The 16,205-nt window shown below is 40.6% G+C and overlaps 1 protein-coding gene across 4 annotated transcripts in view; it reads right to left on the bottom strand.

The window, feature by feature from the left end:
* Nucleotides 1-15,364, bottom strand: part of LOC147167122 (retinoic acid receptor gamma-A-like) — a 41,212-nt gene extending 25,848 nt beyond the window's left edge. The window contains exons 1-2 of one of the 4 annotated variants that reach the window (XM_086087926.1): nucleotides 15,225-15,364; nucleotides 721-1,081 (exon numbers count right to left, since the gene is read on the bottom strand). In XM_086087926.1, coding sequence (XP_085944052.1) covers nucleotides 721-889 — 169 coding nt within the window. In that variant the 5' untranslated portion in view covers nucleotides 890-1,081; nucleotides 15,225-15,364. Of the gene's footprint in view, nucleotides 1-720; nucleotides 1,082-1,345; nucleotides 1,741-12,278; nucleotides 13,456-15,224 lie in introns of those variants that run through there. The other 3 variants (XM_086087925.1, XM_086087927.1, XM_086087929.1) reach the window with 3 other exon arrangements.
* Nucleotides 15,365-16,205: the final 841 nt, after the last annotated feature.

The raw sequence follows: 16,205 nt of genomic DNA on the forward strand, positions 1-16,205 counted from the left end.
ATTGTTGCTGTGGGAATGAGGTCATCCATTTGAAGTGTGGCTTTTTTTTTCTTCTTTTTTTTTTAAAGGCTCTTTATACTCAGAAGTGACCACCCCTCATTGACTGTTCATGTGAGAATGATCTGTCTGAATGTTTCCTTTGTTCTCCTTGCGTTTATGCTACTTTCAAATGTAATCTGACAATTAATATCTGGATGATAATGGTATCAAATAATGAAGTATTAAAGGTCAAGCGAGGAAACCGTGTCACGCTTTAAGATTATGGAAGTACAATAGCACCCCCTGTAGCTCAAATGAAGTCATCTCATGCTTGAGTTCAAGGCTCAATTGAACTTCAAAAACAACCGCAGCTCACAAACGTCGGGCCTCAAAATAGCTCTAAAACGCTCCCTAAATTGAGAGGAATTCCAAAGTTGTTCACACGGCACAGACAGGCCACACGCCGTGTCATGTGCAGGACTGTGTGACTGAGATTAAAAATGCCAATTCTTCACGCATTTTATAATTACCAGCAGAATCCGACCTCAGCTGCATTTTTGAGCCCGTTATACGTATTAACTGGAATGTAGGACGTTTTTCTCCATCGATACATCCATGAATTTTCGGTCGCCGCTCTCGGCGAGCTGGGGGGTTGTTACACTTGTAAAATATATTCTGTGAGGAAACAATATTTGTTGCGCCGTGTTTGTAAACACAAATTGAATTGAAGTCATGACATACACAACGCCGCCATCTCTTTGGGAAGGTCAGCTCCAAAGCGGCCGAAAAGGTTGCTGCTGGCCAGCAGGTCAAAGGGCGAGTGGCTCCTCATGGCGTTAAAGGGGAACGGGTAGACGGTGCGAGGGAAGCCGGCCATATGACGCAGTTGATGCTCCCTGTTGGTTGCCATGGTAACACTAGAACGCTGCTGCTGGTGCAAGGCTGGCGATTCTTAGCGGACTTGTGTCGACGTCTTGGAGGTGCTCAGGGGTGAACGTGAGAGGGGCCGGTGCCATTCAGCCCCTCAAGGTGCTGGCTCGTCCCAGGTCGGGATTCCGGCTGGGTGATGCTGACCGCCTCCCAGGAAGAGCCTGGCCGAAGTCTGTAGAGGGCAGAAGGCAATAGAGACGAGTTGAGAAAAGGTTCGAATAAATGTGAAAAACAATCCCGCTGCTGCTGAAGAAAAAAGCGGGAAAAGGAACAGCTTTTCCCGAGCGCGGTCATGATTTCAAGGCAATGCCATATGATTTCAATCAGCACAACTGTATTTATAAAGGGTCTCTGTGTTCCCCCTGCCAGCCTGCCATGGGTGAAATGAACCCCTTACAACAACACGCACACAAAACTTAAGTCGTCCTCATCGTACCCCACAGGAAGCCCTCTCTCTCTGCGCGTTTGGCTTTGCTCAAGGTCGCCCAGCTCTCGTCCCACCTTTTCTGTCGTTCGGGACTCCCGCTGTGCCTCAGTGACCCGCTGGAAAAGTTATACGAGGGCTGCCCTCTCTTGTTTCTTTCTCATTCCCTTCAGTGATTTTCGCGAGTAGGCGGGGCTTAAGTCTCTGTGGTAGAGCTGCGGTAAATACAGCTCAGCCAAAGAATGTCTTGTTGTTTTGGGCCTGCTTCAGCTTGCGAATCAAACGCGCGCGCGCACGCAGGCCGAGGGAGGGAGATCCGAATATACACGTCTTCCACTAAAGTACAAAGAACAATACACCAGTGGGGGGGGGGGGGGGGGGGAGCGAAAATAGGCAGAGTGGCGGAAGTCGTTATCACAGGTACACGCTGTCACACACCAGCTGCTTGTCACTTCCACGGCGACTGCAGCCGGTCGACTCCTCAATACCTGCTTCGATAGTAAACTGTTCCACATGTGCGGGGAAACGTGAACACGCGCACACACACACACACACACACACACACACACACACACACACACACACACACACACACGCATACCTGTGAATGTAGCTGCAATACACTTCATTGTCAGAATGTTTTCGTTTTGCGCTTCACATTTTTAAAAAGGCATAATGGCATCAGTGCTGTCCAAACACAACGCTTTGCTCACTCTGAATAATCCACAAGACCCCGGTTTGGAAAGTTTTTACAAGGACTCGCTTATGAAAGAAGGTACATCCAGTCTATATAATGGTTCAGTTTGACTGGTATGTAAACGTGGAAGTATGTATAACAAAATGTGAGGTAATACACCCATAACTAACTCAATATAGTTAGGAAAAAAAGTTTATAAGTGCCTATATTTGTAGTTCAAACTCACAAAAAATATCACAAAATATGATGGCAATAAACACCTAAATAGCATATCAAAATGATTTGCTAAAAACAAAAACAAAAAACTGAAATCAAAATTCCACGTGGCAAATACTCAAGATCTCTCAAACAGTACATCATTGACACCAATTACTACTTTCTTATTCTTAGCCAGGGCTTTGGCGCCATCTTGTGACATCTTAGAGATTTGCAGTACAAAAATATGCAAATAGGTGAAGATTTTAGCAACAACCTTAGGATGGCACACTGTTTATAAACAGGATGCATTCTGAGGTACTACACCAATACATTTTACAACCAATATAATAAGTCTACACACCCTGGTTTATATATTCTTCACACAGTTTTTCATTGTTTGGCTGGTCCGGTGAGTTATACTCAGGTGCGACTTGTGTATATTAAAATTAGAGCCCGGACTCACACCTAAAATCCCCGTTCTCTAATCGCGTTGACGCTAACAGCTTGTAAGCTAACAGCTAACAAGTTTTGGTTGGATTTGAAACTTCCACTTCCAACTACGGACGGTAAAAGAAGTAGTCATGGCAACTAATATGTGATGTATCTCTCATGGCAACAAAGGGACAGTGACAACCCAGCTAGCTCGCTAGTTTAGCATGCAGCATCCGCCACAACAAGGATTTGCTATTTACAGCAGTAAAAGGCGCAATGACTGACCAGGGTTCCACCTTTGGCCACAGTGAGATGCGGGAATTTAGTTAAGGTAAGCCAAAAAGAAAACCGTTTCCGTAGATAGATCTCAGCCCTGGAAATAATCATATTTCATGAGCATTAATACAGCACGTTGGGTAACATTAGAATGACAAATCAGCAGTTGTCATTACAGTCAAATTATTTTTGCTGTTTCTTCCCCCACTCTCTCTCACACACAAAGTCAGTGCACTCAATGTTGTTTTTAAAGTCATATTTCCCATATTGACATATTTCTGTAACTGCTCGGCTCCGCTGCGGTTTTTCTTCACCGCGAGGGCCAGTTGGGGAGAGTCCCTGAAACTATTTCCACAAAGAACTTTTGACTGTTTGACGATCAAAGAATGTCAAACTCCGGCTGGACAAAGTGGGCAGTTAGTTTAAAAAAAATACATTTAAAAAAAACGTATGCATGTGCACAATGCCACATTTACCCAACATTAACATACACATGCCTGCACATGAGAGAAACACCGACACATGCAAGCAGAGACATGTAGCCCGCAGAAGTGAATGTACACAGATGTTCTGCACATTTAACCCTTTGGGGTTCAAGGACTTTTTTTCCCCCCGACTTGGATGAATACAATAATGAATATAACATGGTTTCTTTGTTCAGCACCACCTGTGCTATTTTGTATTATTATTACACGCTGGTTTGAAAATACGATCACGTAAGAGCGAAGCCAAAAGAAACGAATAAAACAAGAGTTTCAATTCTAAGCGACTTTCAACACAAGAAGCTACATAAATATTGATCAAAGTGTCAAATACTCGCTTTTCCCGGCATCACTAAAAACTGAGAGGGTTAATCATTTTCAGGGGCAAATAATCAAGTGGAACATTCGGGCAGTTCACACAAGCTGAAGCATCATTGAAAGCTGTAAATTGACCTTGAAGAATGAAGGAGTAAATATAGGACAGCGAATGCCTCCACAGATGTAGGTTTACGTTGACTCTTTTACAAAATCAAACCCCCAAAAGACAAAAAAAAGTCAAGTATGAAAGCCAGATGTGTAAAAACATTTGCCATGGAGAGAGAGAGAGAGAGAGAGAGAGAGAAAATCGAGTGTTGAAAGTTGAAAAAAGATGGCAGAAGAGAGCACGAGGAACACGGGAAGGAGTTCCAAGCATCTGGCCCGGCCATGTGTAAAGAGTGGAGTGCTATTAATTAGGGGGCGCATTGGAAAGTGGATTAACAGGAGAAAGAAGGAACTGTGGTGACACAGCATGAGGCAACAAGAAAGCAGACAGAGTCGTTACCGAAAGCAAACATAAAAATAAAGCAACACTTTTATTTCTGCTAATAAACTATGAAATAAAGCGTGGCTGCGCCAAGGAATGGTTTCTTTCTCTAATGAGTAACACCCTCCGCCCCCTCGTTCTGCCTCCAGGGGGAATACACCTTGGGTAGGGCAACAAAAGTGGTGCTGTGTCTCCGGGCCTCCGGGCCTCAATGCTGCTTTTATGAGCGCAAGGCTGGGTCAGGTCAGACTGGGTCACCTGGTCCCGGTCCTGCTGACACACACGTACACTTATATGTGCAAACCAACGCTGCCTTTTCCCAGACTATGGGGATTAAAAACAGCTTTAGTGTAAAAAACGATGAATGGGGCTTTCCGTCGGAGTGTCTTTTCCAACAAGTTGCTACATAAGTTACCATCAGTTCTGCTTATTTTCACTCCATTTCCACATCTAAACAGTTGAAATGACATCAACTTTTTCAATCACATGTTCCGCTGTTTGTGAGGCGAGTCATCTGGATCTAGTTATCCTTTGTAAAATGCGACTGGATTTTTATAGATTTTCCAAATCAGCTTGCGGTTACAGTTATGAAACGCACACGGCCGTTACTGAGAGTCACACTGGTAACGGGTGCCAACCATTTTATATTAATGCACGCGTCCACGGAAGAATCCCCAAACACCTTCACGCACATTTCTGGTAAAAAAAAAAAAGACTGAAAAACAAACACATTTAAGTTTGCTACTTTCCATTTGTCTGGCACAAGCTTTTGAACAAAGCAAGCTCTCATGGCAATTTATAAAGTTTAGTACCTTGGCCACTCCGACACGCAGACAGGAGGAGTCAACGCTTCAGCTGCCAAGCCGTTAGTGCTCATTAGTGGACGCAGAAGACGACTGGCGCTGTTATGAGCCTCGGTTAGCTAAGCTAACTTCTTGACTTGCTGTGATGATTACACGCGGCGATAAACATTTAAACACACGGTCCGAAAACAAAGATGCCTTTGCCAATTCATGAACTGCACACAAACGCACATCTGTGTTACCAACATCACGTCTTGTTATCAACATTGTTTGATCATGTTAGTATGCTACAAGTTAGTGCAACGACGACTCACAAAACAATATGCGAGACGTTGACACTCTTCAAGCAAATGCTGTAGGGCAGTTCTGTTAAGTGAAGCGCACAATATTTACGGTTTCCATGGTCAGGTCCTCGTGAATTGTCCCAAAAATAGCTTATGAACCATTTCGTGGCACCCTCCATTTTGGTTCCAACCGCGGTCGTACAGTGGAAATAGACAAACACAATCGTCACTTGTGTGTGACAACAAGTATGGAAAGGAAAGGATAGAAAATGCACATTTTCTGAAAACCTCTCCTTGTCATTCACACCACTCGACATTCATTGTTAAGAACGTTAAATGTTTAATGTCGTGCTTTGATTACTGTTCAGAGAAAAGCAGAGCGAACTCTCCCGCTTTGTGTAAAAGCGGCTTTTCGACTTCTGCAAGCAATTAGGGTAACACCACGGCATGGATGTTGACACAAATATACTTTTAGAACACTATAAACAAATCTCCAATAATTATTGTATGAGATCTTCAATGTGACTATCCAGCCCATTCGAAACTCTTCCCTAAAATTGTTTTAATAAAATAAAAATCACTGGCCACTTAAACACCACCTGTTCATCAAGGTCCCTAAAAACCACAACGGTTATTTCTCATTTTTGTGCCCAACCACGTAAACATCCTTTGTTGAGTATAGTATAAACTTGAGCTATTCTAATCTTCCGATTACTGAGGCTGCTAATGAAAGCACATAGATCTTGTATGTAAACACTTTGAAAAGCATGATATCCTAACAACATTAGTCTCATAAGTCAAACCAACACAGTTGAAGATGGACGTAAAGATAGTCACGCTTCATAACCACATGGTCTGAGCCATTTGTAGATCACCAACAAGTGCTGTTGGTTACCATTTACATTTTTAGTCCAGCCTCAATCGCGCTTGTTAGTTTTTATCATAGTTAAGTCAACCACATCCCAATTTTTTTTTGGTCAACTGTAAATCTAGCATTTTAGTCTTTATTTTAGTCTAAATCCCCCAAAAATTTTCATCTAGTTTTAGTCAACCAAAACTGTCTAGTTTTAGTCAGGACATAATTTTTTTTGTCATCAGATAATGTTGAACATTTTGGATCTAAAACTATTTCACATAAAAATGTTCCCACATCTTTTTGATGAAAAACAACTTGACACACAATTACAGTATATCAACAAGTGGCGACTATGGCTCCATGCTACGAGCTAGTAATTTAGCCAGTATTAGTTAGCGGTCGGATTAGCATTATTGTTGAAACGTTATAGCCGTTGGATTAATGTCACGTTATTTATCACGATAATTGACTTCTTTTTTTAATATTTCACCGTGAATTCCCCTCCTGTCTGTCCCATGTGTGTGCATATTGCACTCGCTAGCTGCATATTTGAAAGTGACAGATTAGCAGAGACAGGATTTTACAAAATCTTATAATTTTCGTCTCGTCTTTGTTCATGAACTAAAATGTCTATATATTTTAGTCCAGTTTTTATTAAGTGAAGTAAATTTTTGTCACGTCTTCATTAATCGACGAAAAATGCATACTGATTTTGAGTTATCGTTTATTAATGTGGATTTTAGTCTAATCTAGTTTTCGCCCGGTGACGAATTTTTTTTTTCGTTTTCGTTAACGAAATTAACGCTACGTACACATTTTCAACAATGAAAAAATGTAATGCCCTACAACACAATAAATACATAAAGTTGTTTTCCAATGACCACGTCAGTTTGAAAGCCTGCTCTGCTCTATGACACGGAATACGTCCAAATTGCCATAGCTAGTTAGCTAGCTAGCACCTAGCTAACGGTGGTAATTTCTTTAAGCTTCTTCTAGCTAAACGTTGCAATTCTTTTGACACACTTGTCCAACTCATCCATCTTCTTTTTTTTTACTCCATTTCACACACATTCCTGTAGCAGAACGTGACGTCAAACAACGGCAATAAACCAATTTCATGTGACTTGGGCTGATGTCGCCAAATGGTGTTAATGGCGGAACGCAGACGTGATGTTCGGCAATGCTTGGATGGCCTCCAGTGGTTACAAAGTAGAGCCAGTGAGGACAAATTGTCTGCTTCACACTGTACAATGGTGGTCTTTATGTAGTTTGATCATGTGGTTGATTAGCACTCAATGTTAGCATAGCTTATGGATTTCATGGGGCTGTGACACCCTCCGTAGAAGTGTCTATCTACGACTTTTGAATCTGTGCTTTTATGAGAACCACACTCAACTGAACGCCTCAATATTTATGTTTGTAGACCTTCAAGTATTTGCCAAAGTGACAGTAGCATAAAGGCAAAGCGATCGGTTCCTTTGTGATTCATCAGCTGCAGACTATTTTCCCACTTTGACACCAACCATTGCAACAACAGTTAATCATGGAAATTAATATTAAACCACCCTTGCTTCTTCAAGTTATTATTCCTTTGAAATGTCTGGTACAACTAAATCTACCTTTGATTGGACAAAGATAATGATAACAACAAAAATAGCTCTTTATTTTTTATTTTTACTTAAGCACTGATATCTAGCCATTTTTATGGTTATTATTATTTTCTTTCTGTTGGTCACATGATACACCTTTAAATGGTAGGGGAGAGTGTCTTTTTACGCAAAGGGATTACAGGAAACCCTCCAACTAAAATATGTTTGTATAGTTCAGGATGTTTTGCATCCCTGGTAGCCATCACTTTGGATCATCAATAAACTGTTTCAGAAATATAGCTTCAAAAAAAAATTCCCCATCCTGCATAATTTTATCTCATTCCCAACAAGATGTATGTTCTTCCCCTCTTTCACTGCTCTTTCCAACTCCTCCAGAGGAGTTGAAACCCTGACTGTCTTCTTTTTGTATCTGGTGGCATGATTCATTTTGGTCAAAAATTAAGAATGGCACATACTTTTAGTGATCCAATGTAAAAATGCAGTTTACAACAATAATAAAATACAAAAAAAGTAATATCGAGCAAATAATCATAATTATGGGGAAGTTGTGCCAAACCCAGGTCCTTTGGCACAAATTACCCCAAACCCACCATTTTGAAAAAAAAAAATGCATCCCCCAGCTGTTTTGAGCCAGCATCATGCTAACCATATAGACTCATAACGTAGCTCACTAAAGCACTAAAACATGTGTGAACTGAAAAAAACCTTAATCATAGAAATTTAACTTTGGAGGGCAAAAACATGTCTTTTGAACTTATACGTGCTTACCTCTCAAGCCATGTGTCTCCCTTTTTTAACCTGATGAGCAAAATGGATGTCTCTTCAAAGAAATGTCTATGGTTTTCTAAATAACAGGGGTGTAACTACTTGCACCTTGGCACAAATTAAGATTAGCAAGAAATTAAAGGTCTAAAAATGTAAATACTTACATAACAAACAGTATATTTGATTTATGTCAGATTAAAGCCACATGTTAAATTAGCCTAGAACCACTTTAAAAAAAAACCCACTATTTTAATGAGGGGGTGGGGGAATTCTACTTCAACCACAGATGGAGCCACAAAAGACCAATAAAAATAAATATGTGATGAAAATAACAAAGGAAAATAAACAGGACAATAAGCTGTAAACACACCAACCACATTCACAATCATATCTGCCATATTTTAAAATACGGGGTGGGAGATGGCCAATATCTCGACAATACCATAAAAGACACAAATGCCCCTTTCTCACTACAGGCTATAATCTCAATTTTCCATTGGTAAAAGGCCGTTGCCAATATGGATGGGCAGTGCTGTTTTCAGAATTTCTGCAGATTGAATTATTTTGCAAGATTTTTTAAGATTTTTTTTCCTCTGGAAAACACAAATTGAAGATTTATCAGTGTTTTTGAAGAACTTGCTCATCAATTATACACACATTTTTTGCTATTGGCGGAGCAGTCAAAGTCAAGTCAAGTATACATCTCACATATAATATAAAATGGATGGTTGGGTGGATTCTTTTAAGTTGGGAATCTTATCTAGTTCAAACCAAGGTGAGAATAGCCAGTAGATACATAAGAATTTTAGCCCCAAACCTTGCAATTGTATTTCCTCCAAAACTTTCAACGTGTCCAGTGTGACGATGAGGAATGTGCCAATGTGATAATTAATTGATCATTTAAAGTATTTGGCGTGTCAAAATGGCGCTAAATACGCTGTTGTTACCCTTCATTTGTTTCAAATTTGCTGTTACGCTGGCAAGGATTTTGATAAATGAGCTCCACATTTTTTTTTCAAAACATAAATCAAGCGCTCTCCACAAAAACAGGAGTACTTGGATCTTGGAATTACACAGCGCAGATGGGGATGATGTGGATTGACCGTGATGTTTTACCAAACACACAATGTTGTCATTATGTGGAGTGAAGCCTGTGGGCTGCTCAAGGTCTCCAGGTCGACGCCGGGGTCAGCTTCTGTAGCTCCGGGCCTCGTAGTCCGGCCATGGGTCAGGCCTAATTGAGGCATTTGGTAGGCAGCTTTTCATTTAGTATTTAAGTGAAAAGTGAGTCTAAACTCCCCCCGCCCCGACCCCCACCCCCCCTCACACACGCTCACGCACAGTCCGCGGCTCCAGATGGAAGATTAGAAGCGTGTTGTGTTGGACTTGTAGCCAGTGCTGAGCACAGAACATCCTCAGGCCCACAATTGAACACACATTGTGAGCTTCTTTCAATGCACTGGCGCACACACAAGAAAGCAGCAATTCCAGTGACTTCCAAATCTCTGAAGTCAATTCGGCATGCATGACTCTCACAATATCTTTCTAAATAATTCCATGGAGAAGGAGAAAACATTTGCTGGGTTGAGGATGCTTCAGTCTCAAGTTTCTGCTTATTGTACAATAACAAACAACAAAGACAACTGGGGACAAAAAGTTGGACAAGGATTAAGAATAAAGACTGATAAAAGTTATTAGCCAAACAGATGATCTCTAAAGTCGTCTTAGCCTACGGGGGTCATTCTTGAAAATTGTAGACAACAAAAGATGAAATAATGACATCCAGCACACTCAAATCAATTTGAGCAGACACCAATAAACAATCGGAGGAGTTTCCATGCGACAGGATGTAAGCACCAACAGATGCATGCAACTTTATTTGATAGAGCTTTTGAGTTGAGTTTGCAGTTCAGTCGAAAACGGCAGATTGGGAATGAGAGCGACGAGCTGAGCAGACATGAAATGCATTATATATAGCAGGGCACATCAATAGGTGGGCTTTTTTTCTAGATCCGGACGCAGACACGCTAGCAAACTTATAAGCACGGGTATGCTCCCACGTGCAGGTTTTATGGTAACAGGTAACAGTTATTTCCTCAATTGGTTCGATTTTGATTCGAGTTCAGTTCGATTAGATTTTCCAGATATCGATTAATTACAGAACTTCAATTCTTCTTAGATGTCAAGGAACGCCACAAATATTAAGTTCCAAATTAAATTTTGCGGAGGTCAAATGATTTTGTTTATTAATGAAAGTAACGTGTTATAATCAGTTACTGGTAAGTGTTACACAAACATTGACATCAGCAAGAATGAGATGAAAATATTTTGTTTATATATATTCAGAATTGTCTTAAAGTGCAATAAGTCAGGTCTTTAATAAATTTAAGAAAATAATTTTAAATTCACGTGAACAGTAAATTTCAAGAAAACAGTAAAAACAAATTTTTTATTGGCCTTTAAAAATCTTTTTGCGTAGGAATTTATGGGGGAAAAATGAGATATTTAAATAATCGATTAATCGTTTTATGAATCAATAAGGATAATCGAATCAATATCGATTTATGTATCGATACGGCGGCATCAGAATCGATATTATAGTTTTCCTGCTCCTTGCTATACAGTGTGCACACATTTTGACAAGGCATGACGCTGGCGGCAAACCGGAAGCGCTGCTAATATTAGAAAATGAAAATATTTTTGCCATCCAGCAAATATAATAAAAACATGATGTGGGTATGTATATTACTGTTTTCAGAAACATTTATGTAAAGTCATATAGAATATCTGGATACGTATCGACTTGAAGACTATGTATCGCGATACGTATCGTGATACATGTCTCGCAATACGTATCGTATGTATCCCTGAATCACTGAAAATATTTGTTATTCACGTTTTTTCGTTTTTTTTTTATGCAGACCAGTGTAATAATTCTATATATCTGTGTTTTTTTTTTTTCAAGAGTTGGTGGCAGCAAAATATATGCGACTAAATTATGATCCATACGTTTCCCTGAATTGGACCGCTGACTTTTAATTGTTATCGTGAGTCAGTCGTCAGCATGTCCCGAGTGTTTACTCAACTTTTGATGCCCCCATCAACATGATGAACTGATATGACGCCAATAATAAAGAGCCATGGCAGGACTGCTCAACAGTATAGTGTCAGGGGGGCCGGCCTGGATATCGCGGGTGAAGTGGGGGAGAAGGCACTTGTTAGCAACTTACTCTTACTCATCAATCATGCTGTATTTATAGAGCACAGGCAGCATTAAGGACATGACAAAAAAAAGTAACACAATGCAAACTGGAAGAGATTGGACAGATCCCGTGACCAAATGTGTACATACTCTGCTAAGGGATCTACTTGGCTATTGTTATGCGAGTGGAGTGACCCATCAGCCAACTTTTCAACAATCTCACATTTTAAAGATGATCTTTCAGCATCGGTGAAGCCGAGAGGTCACACGTGTGCATCCATCACCGGAGCAAACCGGGCCGCGCAAACAGCCGTGTAAAACTCCCGAACCCGCTTCCCCTTCAACTTTTCTTCTCTTTTGCCCTGATCTCAACTCAAACCGCCTTCAGCAAAGCCAACCTCTGCACCCGTGCTGTCCCGACAACACACAAACAGGCAGAAAGAGAGACATCTCACTCGTGCTCTGACATGTCCGTCTTTTCTTACACTCCAGTTTGAAAGGAAAAATTCAGATGCAGCCCAAAAGTCAAACTTACCAGATGTTTGATGGGAGTCCGGCACAGTCTGCTTGCTTCTTTTTTTTAATTTATTTTATTTAAAAAAAAATTACAAGGATATCAAGTCAGAGCTTGAAGTCAAACTTGTGAAGTTTCTCTCACGGCGACGACTGACTTTAGCCTGTTGCATTCCGCCTCCCTCTCCTTTTCCCCGTCTCTCCCTCTCTCTCTCTTGAAGTCATAGTGCGCTTTGATTCACAAACCCAGCCTCTGTCACGTGATCCAAAACCTCAAATATACAGTGCATTTTTTTGCCGGCCACAGAATGCCCGTAGGAAGGGAGAACGGGGTCCGCAAGGCTTAGGTTTCATTGTGCTGCCCACCCCCCTCCCATTTTTCTTTTTTAATAGCCTTTGTCTCACAGCACGTTTCACTTTGTACCTTTACGCTGTATCATCAGCAAACACTCTTTTTTTTTATTGAGTTTTGCTTCCAGCTCTTTGTCCAAATATAGTCCACAGCTGACACGCGGTCGCACTAATGAAACAGTCGTTAGCTAGCAGACGTACACAAACTCGCATGGCCAAACAGGGCCGCGCACCTTTGGGGGTATCAGTATCACACCCATTGCGCCATGTTTACTATGCCTTGACTTGAACCTTGTGGCCAACCAATGTGCGAGTCCAAAGGGGGTCCAGGAACATTCAAGGAGACACAACATGAGGCACGAGGACTAAATACGACTCATTTGTAAGAAGCTAGTGGAAGAGTCCTGATAATAAGATTGAAGATTGAAATAAAAGGAGACATTTTGCTTTGCGAGCTCTCAACTCAAGCAAAAGATCTGTTTTCGTGTTTTTGCTGTTGTGGTCGGTTGCATACAATAATGACCTTTTTCGTTTATATAATCAATTGTATCCATATTCTGTGTGTATTAGTCATCCATTTTGTTTTATGTACAGTATTTTAACATTTTCATGATTACAGTTGAGCCTAAGCTGACTGGGATGAGAGTTGGGTACACCCTAGACTGGTCACCAGTCAATTACAGGGCACATATAGACTAAACAATCATAGAGTCTTCAATTAAAGGGGAAGACAAACTTAAACATTTCTTTGACAATAATATGTTATATGTGACCTCACTAGTCTAAACATGACATTGTGATGAATATTACATTTGTGGAAAATGAGCTCAGAAGCAAAATCCAGCCCTTTTTATCCAACTCAGGGGGCGGCCATTTTGCCACTTGCTGTCGACTGAAGATGACATCACAGTTGCTCAGGGGGTGCTCAGGCAACGACCAATCACAGCCCATCTGTTTACTGAAGCTGAGCTATGATTGGTTGTTACCGGAGACTTGAGCAACTGTGATGTCATTTTCACGCGACAGCAAGTGGCAAAATGGCCGCCCCCCCTGAGATGGATAAAAAGGGCTGGATTTTGCTGCTTAACTCATATTCCACTAACTCATCTTTCTTCTACAGAGACCACACTAATCTGTTACTTACACAACTAAAAACTTTTTAATGAAATGATGGAATTTACCTGCCTTAAAATAATGTGTAAAGCCCATCATGAAATTTTACCAGTCAATATACAAATATATATATATTTTTTTAAAGGGAAAGTGAGAACAAATGAAGGGGAACAGACATTTTTTTCCAAACCTAAATATAGAACAAAACAAAAAGAACAATGTATTCCAACTCAAGGTGTCAGTATGTGGAACAATCTGAATTGTAAAACAAAATCTTCTCAGTCAATTTATATTTTTGAATTTTTTTATAAAAAGCACAATTACTAGAAAATATATGTGTAGATCAGGGGCCGATATAACACGTTTTTACTTCTTTCTGTCCCCTTTCATTTTCTTTTCTTTTAAAGAGTGAAATACATTTTTGAATTGAAACTCAAATTTAATTTTATTCAATTTTACATTTAGACTAGTGGGGTTGACTTCCCCTTTAACCTAGCATGCATGTTATTTAAAAGTGGGAGGAAATCCGAGTACACAAAGAAGACACATTCTTCAAAGAAAAACCAGAGATGAGATTCAAACCCAGAACCTCTGACTGTGGAGCAGCCATGACCATGAAAGAGGAAGTAGAGTCACACATTTTCATTTCCTCACAACTAACAGCTACCACAACAACAACAAAAAAAATCAACCTCGAAGGACGTTTTCATTGGTTGTTTGGCAAACATGGCTATTTATTGTGAATTCCTTTTCTTATCATTTCTCACACCTTAATACAAATTCAAACGCTTTCAAATCATGAAAACCCAACCCCATTTTCATGAATTTCAAACACTTGTGGGAATCCTGCTTTGTACTGCATTTGCATAAAATATTCATATAAACGCCAATCCAGTGAGACTTCCGTATGACAACGAGCATAGGAAATTGAGAAAAGTGATCCGCACGTACTTCACAAACGAGAATTATATGCAAAATAGTCAATAGATTGCAAATCCTTGCTATAAATATATGACACGACTTCATTAAAACACCCTAACGTCGACTCTTCTTGCGCTACTGGAGTTTCGAACCAGTTACTGCCTGGTTAGGAATCGTTAAATGCAGCCCCATGATGAGATCAAACCTGAGCCGTCGGCCCCTCCAGGGTTCCGGCTACCTGCTTCCTCAGACAAAAAGCGTCTACTACAGTCTGACTAAACGCTCACAGCTTGGCCTCTCCAATCACTGCCGGCCCATAAAAAAACAATCAAGGGGGGTAATGTACTGTATGTTCTTTAGAAAGATGTTATCACAGTACCTGTCAATTAAAGATAATATACTGCCTTATAAAGTTTGTTGTAGAAAAAAAAGAATGATTAAGATGTCCAAGAATTTGCGTTGAATGCAATAAGAGAGACAGACGTAGCTACTTATCTGGATTTATCTGGACGCTCCTCTCTGAGCACGTCCGCTGAAGTGAAGCCGAGGTGCCGATGGGCAACCTGCAGTCCAACGTGCGTACCTGCAATAGCCGGCACACAGATTTTGTTCTCGGTGGAGGTCCAAGTCCATTTGTGTTTTAGCTCAAGTGGTACGCGGGTGACATCCTGGACAATTTTGGGCTCGATGGTGGCTTTTGGCCAAGTGACCCAAAAAAAACCCTGCATGTGACTTTTGATATATTGCACAAGCACCTAACACCTCTTCCATCCTTTAAATTCGGCTTCCTTTTAGACATCATTACCTTTGTATTCCTTTGACAATTTCCACTGCTTTTATACTTGAATGGGACTTTGCTTGGGGCGATAGCAAAGCATAACAAAATTACTTAATCAATTGAATTCAGTCTAGTTTTTCAGGCGGTATATTTATTTGCCACACGTGAAACTCATTGTTTTCAATCATTTGAAGAAGTGTGTAGGGACACTTTATTATATTGGATTTTTTTTATACAAAAAAAAAACAAAAAACTTGCTTTCCAAATTTTCTTTCCAAATGTAAAGTGTGCCTTATCTTTCGCAGATTTCAATATCATTCACAAGTTTCAGAGAAATCCATGATTCCAAACAACCTCCATTGTCCGCGAATCACGTCTGTTTGATAAGGCCACCTTCATTCATTCACAGCGTGCAGTGCGTGCAGTGGGTGTGTCTGAATTCTGCACGGGCGAACCTACGTGAAATGAAACGCTTAAAGGGCTGATGTGCAAACGGGGGGAATCAGGCCCAAAATGCTTTTTCTCATCGAACACCGACACAAAGTTGGCCATCATTAAACTATAACACACCATCAGGAATTCAGTCGTAGGGTCCTGTCATATTCACCGTCGACATCAATTTAAGCCATGTGTGGAGAAATGAATATGTGGCAGGTTTAAGCGCAGGCTCAAACGACGACCTCAAATGCAACACACAACGGGCGCATGTACAAAATGTACGTTCGTACGACCCCACGCCAAAGACAACAGAAAATGGGGCAACTATCAAAAAGGGGCAGAGGGCAA

The sequence above is a fragment of the Leptonotus elevatus genome, chromosome 10 (genome assembly GCF_054856555.1).
Source record: "Leptonotus elevatus isolate MCC_2025b chromosome 10, RoL_Lele_1.0, whole genome shotgun sequence".
Classification (NCBI taxonomy): Eukaryota; Metazoa; Chordata; class Actinopteri; order Syngnathiformes; family Syngnathidae; genus Leptonotus; species Leptonotus elevatus.